The 10,309-nt window shown below is 37.6% G+C and overlaps 1 protein-coding gene across 2 annotated transcripts in view; it reads left to right on the forward strand.

Moving 5' to 3' along the window:
* Positions 1-10,309, forward strand: part of LOC107602055 (E3 ubiquitin-protein ligase RNF34-like) — a 28,263-nt gene that overhangs the window by 9,471 nt on the left and 8,483 nt on the right. For both annotated transcript variants that reach the window (XM_016294445.1, XM_016294446.1), the window contains exons 2-3: positions 6,346-6,570; positions 7,926-8,360. In XM_016294445.1, coding sequence (XP_016149931.1) covers positions 6,346-6,570; positions 7,926-8,360 — 660 coding nt within the window. The remainder of the gene's footprint in view (positions 1-6,345; positions 6,571-7,925; positions 8,361-10,309) is intronic.

The following is a 10,309-nucleotide window of genomic DNA, read 5'->3' on the forward strand; positions in this document are numbered from 1 at the left end:
GGCGGCGGCAACAATACTACAGCGAGAATAAAAGTTACGCCTTCTTTCTTTGCATGAACATGAACATTTGGGCGGTGTTATGCAAATCTTCCCACACAGTGACGTAGACATGTGGGGGCGTGATTAAATGAGGCGTTTTAGGAGGGCATGGACAAGTCTTAACTTATATAAAAAATATCTCTTTGGATTTGAGACTTTAGTCTTTGCAGCTTAAAAATTGAAATCGCATCATATGACCCCTTTAAAATAATAATAATAATAATTAATAAGTTGACCAAAAGCAAGAGTTAACATTTATAATGTTACAAATGATTTTGGATTCTTTGGAAATTTCTATTCATCAAAGAATCCCGAAAAAAATTAATTATCAGAATTTCCACAAAAATATCAAGCAGCAAAACGGTTTTTAACATCGATAATAATGATTTCTGAAGGATCACGTGACACTGAAGGCTGGAGTAGCTAATGGCTGCTGAAAATCCAGCTTTGCGTCACAGGAATAAATTCTATTTTAAAATAAAATAGCAAACAGTTATTTTAAATTGCAAAAATATTTCACAATATTACTATTATCACTAGTACTACTGTTTTTTAATCAAATAAATGCAACCTTGGTTTTATATTTATTTAAATTGTTATATTAGCCTAAATTTTATGTTATTTATTTTATTATTTTATTTTGTGTTCTGTTGTCTTTCTATAGAAGAGAAAGAATCACTATTGTTGTGTGCTCACACATACAGAAAGATCCTACAAACGTAGTATTGGCCTGCATTATGTAAGTGTATAAACAACAAAGGCAAATGGAGAGCTCCGCTTAGCTTAACCTGCTCTGCACTGTGTGTAAGAGCAGCAACAGATTTGATCCTCTCAGCCCATCTCTCTCTCTCTGTCGCTCTGAACCATAGGATGCATGTATGCTCATTTCAGCTCATCGATTGTCCTGCTCTTAAACAGAAGATGCATTCTTCCATCACCAACCTCCCCCCACCCCCCACCTCCGGAGTGTTGTTCTGAGACAAGACATCACGCCATGTTGGGTCACAGAAAGCTGCCATGGTTGGTTATAGTGTCAATATGGTGATGTTTGTTTGAGGGTTTATTGATTAAAGAATCAATGAATGTTACTGCCTGTAAAAAGGTTTTTATTTGTTTTGAGGTCTTATGCATGTTGTGTTTTACTGTCCATTCACTGACCGAGCATGAATCTGATTCGCTGACTTTACGCAACTTCCGTGAGTTTTCAGTCCACCTAGAAATAGTCATTTTTACAAGGTACCAGTTTGATACAACTAGTAAATAATCACTGGATTTGCCGAGGTTTGCCATGTTAGTGGCACCAAATTAATAAAAGACGTTCAGAGTTTTACATTTATTCATTTAGCAGACACTTTTATTCAAAGCGACTTACAAATGAGGAATACATCTAGCAATTCATCATAATTGGGCAAATAAACACTATAAGTGCTTGTAATACAAAGTTTAGGACATTATTTAAAGTAGTTTCGCTTTCACAACGAAACACGCAGCGGCTTGAGTGAGCGGCACCCGGCAGATTCTACAAAGGAGGCTTGCGGCAACCACAAGTGCCGACCCCGGGCTGGACTCCGCTTCTTCCACGGTGAAAGCCAATCCGGCGATTGACAGCGCGAAGTTGATGTATTTCCTCAGCGACCAGCACGGATCAGCTCTAGGCATGATGAAGCAGATATCGTCCTCTTTTGGAAGGCCAAACAAAGTAGTTTTATTATACACACAGCATATCCACAACATGGCGGCGGCGGCAACAATACTACAGCGAGAATAAAAGTTACGCCTTCTTTCTTTGCATGAACATTTGGGCGGCGTTATGCCTTATGTAATCTTCCCACACAGTGACGTAGACATGTGGGGGCGTGATTAAATGAGGCATTTTAGGAGGGCATGGACAAGTCTTAACTTATATAAAAAATATCTCTTTGGATTTGAGACTTTAGTCTTTGCAGCTTAAAAATTGAAATCGCATCATATGACCCCTTTAAAATAATAATAATAATAATTAATAAGTTGACCAAAAGCAAGAGTTAACATTTATAATGTTACAAATGATTTTGGATTCTTTGGAAATTTCTATTCATCAAAGAATCCCGAAAAAAATTAATTATCAGAATTTCCACAAAAATATCAAGCAGCAAAACGGTTTTTAACATCGATAATAATGATTTCTGAAGGATCACGTGACACTGAAGGCTGGAGTAGCTAATGGCTGCTGAAAATCCAGCTTTATACACACAACATATCCACAACATGGCGGCGGCAACAATACTACAGCGAGAATAAAAGTTACGCCTTCTTTCTTTGCGTGAACATTTGGGCGGTGTTATGCAAATCTTCCCACACAGTGACGTAGACATGTGGGGGCGTGATTAAATGAGGCGTTTTAGGAGGGCATGGACAAGTCTTAACTTATATAAAAAATATCTCTAGTTTTATTATACACACAGCATATCCACAACATGGCGGCGGCGGCAACAATACTACAGCGAGAATAAAAGTTACGCCTTCTTTCTTTGCATGAACATTTGGGCGGCGTTATGCCTTATGTAATCTTCCCACACAGTGACGTAGACATGTGGGGGCGTGATTAAATGAGGCATTTTAGGAGGGCATGGACAAGTCTTAACTTATATAAAAAATATCTCTTTGGATTTGAGACTTTAGTCTTTGCAGCTTAAAAATTGAAATCGCATCATATGACCCCTTTAAAATAATAATAATAATAATTAATAAGTTGACCAAAAGCAAGAGTTAACATTTATAATGTTACAAATGATTTTGGATTCTTTGGAAATTTCTATTCATCAAAGAATCCCGAAAAAAATTAATTATCAGAATTTCCACAAAAATATCAAGCAGCAAAACGGTTTTTAACATCGATAATAATGATTTCTGAAGGATCACGTGACACTGAAGGCTGGAGTAGCTAATGGCTGCTGAAAATCCAGCTTTGCGTCACAGGAATAAATTCTATTTTAAAATAAAATAGCAAACAGTTATTTTAAATTGCAAAAATATTTCACAATATTACTATTATCACTAGTACTACTGTTTTTTAATCAAATAAATGCAACCTTGGTTTTATATTTATTTAAATTGTTATATTAGCCTAAATTTTATGTTATTTATTTTATTATTTTATTTTGTGTTCTGTTGTCTTTCTATAGAAGAGAAAGAATCACTATTGTTGTGTGCTCACACATACAGAAAGATCCTACAAACGTAGTATTGGCCTGCATTATGTAAGTGTATAAACAACAAAGGCAAATGGAGAGCTCCGCTTAGCTTAACCTGCTCTGCACTGTGTGTAAGAGCAGCAACAGATTTGATCCTCTCAGCCCATCTCTCTCTCTCTGTCGCTCTGAACCATAGGATGCATGTATGCTCATTTCAGCTCATCGATTGTCCTGCTCTTAAACAGAAGATGCATTCTTCCATCACCAACCTCCCCCCACCCCCCACCTCCGGAGTGTTGTTCTGAGACAAGACATCACGCCATGTTGGGTCACAGAAAGCTGCCATGGTTGGTTATAGTGTCAATATGGTGATGTTTGTTTGAGGGTTTATTGATTAAAGAATCAATGAATGTTACTGCCTGTAAAAAGGTTTTTATTTGTTTTGAGGTCTTATGCATGTTGTGTTTTACTGTCCATTCACTGACCGAGCATGAATCTGATTCGCTGACTTTACGCAACTTCCGTGAGTTTTCAGTCCACCTAGAAATAGTCATTTTTACAAGGTACCAGTTTGATACAACTAGTAAATAATCACTGGATTTGCCGAGGTTTGCCATGTTAGTGGCACCAAATTAATAAAAGACGTTCAGAGTTTTACATTTATTCATTTAGCAGACACTTTTATTCAAAGCGACTTACAAATGAGGAATACATCTAGCAATTCATCATAATTGGGCAAATAAACACTATAAGTGCTTGTAATACAAAGTTTAGGACATTATTTAGAAGAGTACAAGCTAGAACAGTGAGGATAACTTTTCAGTCGTTTCCTGAATATTGTCAGGATTTCTGTGTTCCAGATAGGGCTGGGAAGATCATTCCACCAGCAGGGAACAGTGAACGAAAATGTCCTGGAAAGTGATTTTGTGCCTGTCTGAGATGATACTATGAATTGTTTTGTTTGCTCTTCTAGACTGCGGACTGAAAAGTGCCCAAAAGCCCTCTAAATGGAAATGAAAACAAACTCAGGCTTCATCAAACTTCTCTCTGGTTACTTATGTCGGATTTCTCCAAGTCATTTAGTTCACTTAAACACTGCTTCTTTTTACAATCAACATCAAGCTTGCATTCAGATCTGCCTCCATCCAATCAACAACCAATGAAAAAACCAAGTCCTGCCCTACATATTTTTTTTTTTTCCAATAATCTTGTTAATTCGGATGAACGTCACAACACAGAAGAAAAAATCTGTCACTACTTATGTTTCATCGCAACTTTAAGATGTTTTTTTTCTAAAGGGGTTAGTAGTAGCACAAATAAAGTTAGAAGAACTTCATATTTCAGAGTTGTATCTGTGAAATTAGTTGTATTTATTTATTGGACCAAGCAGAAATTCTGAGTTTTTTCCCTATATCTGTACAAATTTTCACCTCTTTTTCTGTTTTATTGATTTATTGAAAGAAATCATTTTCGTGGTACAATCTATTTCAGATAAACAACAACAAAAAGTGAATATAGATCTGCTTGTTTGCTTTACATTAAGTCAGATCATGATTTTAGGGAAGTTCATGGCTGTGGTAAATTCAGCAGTGTTATGAAACATCCAGCAGAGCGACTGACTTAACCAACATCTTCTAAATTTACACCTTAAGTAAATGAAAGCTCTTAGATACCCCAGATCATTGGAGAGAAAGAATAGTCCTGGTCTGCTTTTTATGATTCTTATGAAAGCATTGTTTGGTTTGCACATGCATTTGGCTGAAACCTGAGACATGTCCATTAATCTCAGTTGTTTAGCTCTCACTGCCATTTTGCTGTACTGACACCGTTTTAATGCTCCAAACGCACGCTAAGAATTAGCCGGGCCTTGTCTTGCTCTAACAGCTTTTTACACTGTATCATGTTCCTTGAGGATTCACTTAAGGCCTGCAAAGCATTGATTCATTTTAGTTGATTACTAGTTTCAGAGTTTTTTTTGAGTGTTGAAGTTGAGTGCATTCGGTTGTTTATGATGTACAAGTTACATAATGTGAAGTTCAGTAAAGCATATGTACCTGATTTCATCAGTGTCTGGCAAACAAATCTGCCCTCTGGGGTAAAGTACAGGATAGTTTTTGCCATTGCTTTATCATAACACACTCCATATGTGAATACCCAGGGAACAAATTTAGGTTATAAAAACATTGTTGGAACATTGTTTTGAAATGTTTCTAAAACATTGAAATGTCATTTTCTTGTTGCGAATAGAATGTTATTTAAAGGTTACAAAAACGTTTCTTACAACATTCGACGAACTTTATTTTCACCCAAAATATAACGTTACTTAAATGTTTATCTTTAATATTCTAACTAAGAATGTTCAAATGTCCAGTTTTCCTGGTGTGATTAGAATGATTTTTTAAATGAACAAAAACGTTTCTAACAACATTCTACTAAATTAATTTTCACCCAAAATATAATGTTATTTAAATGTTTCTTTAATACTCTAAGAATGTTAAAATGTTAGTTTTCCTGGTGTGATTAGAATGTTGTTTAAAGGTTACAAAAACATTTTCAACAACATTCTACTAACTTTATTTTCATTGTTGTTTATTTTTTATAATTCAGTTTACTTATCATGCTTATACCATTATTTAATGGTTACAATGTTCTAATATTATTAAAGTAATAACAAATATTACTAAAGAACATTTCATAAACATTACTTTAAGAATGATTTGTCCTAACATTTATAGGGGGGAAAAAGCAAACGTTTTTACAACGTTCCCTGTCAGCTTGCAGAAAATCGAACCTGGTCCAAATTGTTTTATGACGAACGAAAGTTTCGGTGGCAGTGTGCAAATGTGATTGACACAACGTGCTGTCATATTTATTTTTAAACGTGCGAATATTTCGGACTCAGTGTGCAATGGCCTTTAGTATGTAAATCAGTTGTTAATTTTCACTTTTACTATTGTAGTTCTGTACCAATTGATAGGATTCAGTTTACAGAATTATTTGAGTTTTTTCCTTGAGAAAAATGTAAATGTACTTGACCTGGTATATTTCCAAATGAATCAAACTCGAATCTGAAATTTATCTCAATACCCGGCCCTACATCTGAACATATCTGTAACATGTCTTTCTTCTCCAGGCGGGGGCCTCCTCTATGTGGGCATCATGTTGCGGGCTGCTGAACGAGGTGATGGGCACAGGGGCGGTCCGCACCCAGCAGCCGGGCTTTGGAACCGGAGCCGGGCCGTTCCGCTTCGCCCCCAGTGCTGGTTACTCCACCTACCCACCCAGCAGCACCACCTCAGGAAGCGCAGGCCTGGCGTGCAAAGCCTGCGGACTGGCCTTCTCCGTGTTCAGACGAAAGGTAGGACACCTGAGGTTTGTGGAGTATGATTTTAGGAGTTTTGTCTTTTTTTTTTGATAGTGAAAGTAGAGAGATGAGATAAATGACAGGGAAAAGAGAGCGGGAAGTTACATGGATGAAATTCCAACCCACATTTTCCACACGATGTGTGTGTTTAGAACATACACAACCACTAGTCTAAAGCTCTGATGGGTCAGAATTCTTTAATAAAAAATTGGTGATAATTTCTCATTGTTAAACAACATGCTAAACAATAAATAATATTATTTGTTAAACCTTATGTTTATTTTTTATTTATTATTTTACTATTGAGGTTTTTAAATAAATTTTATTTTATTTAAATACTATTTATTTCCACAAAACTCTTATCAGTTCTGAATCATTCAGTCCATGAATTAAACATTGACTGCATTCTTTTCAGAATGATTCTTAAGATAGTTCATCTGACTCACTAAAAAGAACCACACCAATCAAATTATTTGCTTGCAGAGTGGACGTGCATTGCATGTTAATTTTATATGTGCAGCAGTTAGTGATGTCAACACAATGGAAAGTTATAGAATTATGGAATAGATACAGATTAAATTTTTTCTCAGATTAGTGTTTTTACTGGCAAAAATTTTCACTGGAGCATTTTAATATTTATATTTTTGTAGTGTTTAATTCATATCATATATAATACACACACACACTTCTGTTCAAAATTGTCAATTTTCAGTATGATTTTTTAAATAAAAAATAATAATGTTTTTTTGAGTAGCAAATCAGCACATTTGATTTCTGAAGAATCATGTAACACTGAAGACTGGACTAATGGCTGCTGACATTTTAAGTTTTTAACAATATTAAGTTTTTACTATATTTTGATATATAACAATATTGCTCCTCACTAGAGGTGAAGGAAACACTGATCTGCCTCCTAAGTCTGGCATTCTGACAGGAGTGATGAAAGATCAGAGCGTTAACTTTTCCACAAAGCATCAGTGTTTTGAAATCCTATCAGCACTTTCACACCTGTCTGCAGACGCTCACACCAGCACACATATGCAGAGATGTGATGGATAGAACTGACATTAAGCCAGAGTGCAACGGTTTGATTGAACAGCTCATTCATCAGCATGGTGGCATTTGATAACCACCACCAGGCTTGCCGACAGAGACTCCACAACTGCTTCTGAGAGTTCGAAAGTGTCTTGGAAAATGAAGTTCATGCCGCAGTGATTTACAGATGGAAGCGTCTGTGTTCTGTCAGTGTCAATCATCACAGCTAAAGCATGATGTAATTAAATCACCAGTCTAATGCACACATATTAGCTGGCTGTTTAATGATTCATCCTCTCTCTCTCTCTTTGCAGCACGTTTGCTCAGACTGCAAGAAGAGCTTCTGCTCGCTGTGTTCTGTGCTGCAGGAGAACCTGCGGCGCTGCTCCACCTGCCACCTGCTGTGGGGCACGGCCTTCCAGCGGCCCATGTTAATGAGACTCCGCGTTAAAGACCTGCGGCAGTACCTCACGCTGCGAAACATCAACACGGACACCTGCAGGGAGAAAGAGGACCTGGTGGACCTGGTGCTCTGCCATCTGGGTGCCGAGCTGGAGATGGGGGAGGATGAGGAGGAGGAGGAAGAGGAGGCGGAAGTGGATACGGACAGTCTGCCCTCACTTCCGCGCTCGCTCTCCACGCCGCCCGCCTCCGCAGCACGATCCTCCTCCCAGCAGTCGGCGCTGTCTGTCGCCGTGTCTCAGGGAGAGGCTCTCAGTCGCAGCGATAGCTCAGGGACAACCAATCAGGTGAGGCGCTTTCCGGAAGGCAATGTGTTCCATTTCAGTGTTCATTTGACTTCTTTTATTTACAGTTACTTTTACATTTATTCATTTAGCAGACACTTGTTATTCAAAGAGACTTCAAAATAAGGAACATAACAAGCATTGAAAGAAGAGAAAGAAATATTTATGCTTGTTATGTTCCTTATTTTGATGTCTCTTTGAATAAAAAGTGTGACATACAGTAAAAATCATCACAACATCAAAACAACATCACAAACAATTTGTCACAAGAGCCAAGAATATTTGCAGTATACAGTGCCAAGCGTTTTGCTTACTTTTGTTTTGTCACTTTTTAAATGGGCCAAAAATATTGAATGTTAGTTCTAAAGAATTTCATGAAAGATGTATGTTTGTTTACTCATTTTTAACATGATTTTAAAAAGTAAAATGAACATTTTAATATAAGTCCAGTATAATGGGTAATATTTTTTTATTTACTAAAAGATGTGTGGTTCAGCATTTATAATCATTATTATTTATAATTCATATTAATTATTCAATTAATGTATTATTAATTAAATGTAGTACTTAATGAGGCAATTTTAATACAAGTTTTGTAAATATATTTATTATTTACAATATTTATTTATTTTACATTTAATTATATATTTTTTATATGTGACGCTGGACCGTGAAACCAGTCATAAGGGTAAATTTTTTTGAATTGAGAATTATACATCAAAGAAATAAGAATAAATAAGCTTTCCATTGATGTATGGCTTGTTAGTATAAGACAATATTTGGCCGAGATACAACTATTTGAAAATCTAGAATCTGAGGGTGGAAAAAAATCGAAATATTGAGAAAATCGCCTTTAAAGTTGTCCAAAATAAGTCCTTAGCATTGCATATAATTACTAATCAAAAATTAAGTTTTGATATATTTACGGTAGGAAATTTACAAAATATCTTTATGGAGCATGATCTTTGGACCCATACAATGTTTTGTTGGCTATTGTTACAAATATACCCCAGCGACTTACATATAATATAAAGTTATCTGTATTTTTTATGTGATTTATTTATTTTTTTAAGGTTAAGTGTGTAATTTCTGTGCCAATAAACTGAGCAATGTTTTAAAAACACTTTTTTAGGGAATTCAACTTACAAATAACTGATGTAAAATGACACATTATGCTTCAAAAAAAAGGATTTTAACATTGAAAAAAATTACCAAAAAACGTCTTGGTTATGTATGTAACCCTCGTTCCCTGAAGGAGGGAACGGAGACGTCACGTCGGAGGACAGACGAATTGGGATCTCGCTTAGAGGGACCAATCTACTTCGAGTGTAAACTAAACGAGCCAATGCACATTGGCATGCGATTATTACATCCAGCTGCTGCTGATCACAGCGTGAGTATAAGTAGGCAGCAGATGCAGCGCATATTCAGGTTTTCGCTGAGGAGCCGAGCCGGTGACCCGGCCGCTCAGTGGTGGTACAGGAGCTGTGGCGACGGGACGTCACGTCGGAGGACCGACGAATTGGGATCCTACCAAAAGGCCACAGCTACTGCCCCTTCCAGTGCAGCACGAAGCAACCTCAGATGCTTCTGACTCCAGAGGAGGAGGTGGCGGGCGAGGAGCCTTGTCGGTTGATGTACGCAACGGTCGCTGTGTTGTCCATGCGCACTAGTACATGCTTGCCTCGTAAGCGCCCTTTGAGACGGCCCCGGGCAAGGTGCACTGCCAGCAACTCGAGACAGCCAGTGCAGTTGGGGCCCCGTCCAAACCCCTGACACTGCCAGCCCGTTGTACGTGGCCCCCCAGCCAGTGGTTGAGGCATCCGTGCAAACCACAGAATGCCTGGAAACCTGCTCCAGGGGCATTCCTGCCCGGAGGAACGCAAGGTCTGACCACGGGGTGAAGGTTTGGCGGCAGGCCAGTGTAACTTGGACCCGGAAGGTGCCGCGTT

Source organism: Sinocyclocheilus grahami, unplaced genomic scaffold, assembly GCF_001515645.1.
Source record: "Sinocyclocheilus grahami isolate Dianchi unplaced genomic scaffold, SAMN03320097.WGS_v1.1 scaffold318.1, whole genome shotgun sequence".
NCBI classification, from domain to species: Eukaryota; Metazoa; Chordata; class Actinopteri; order Cypriniformes; family Cyprinidae; genus Sinocyclocheilus; species Sinocyclocheilus grahami.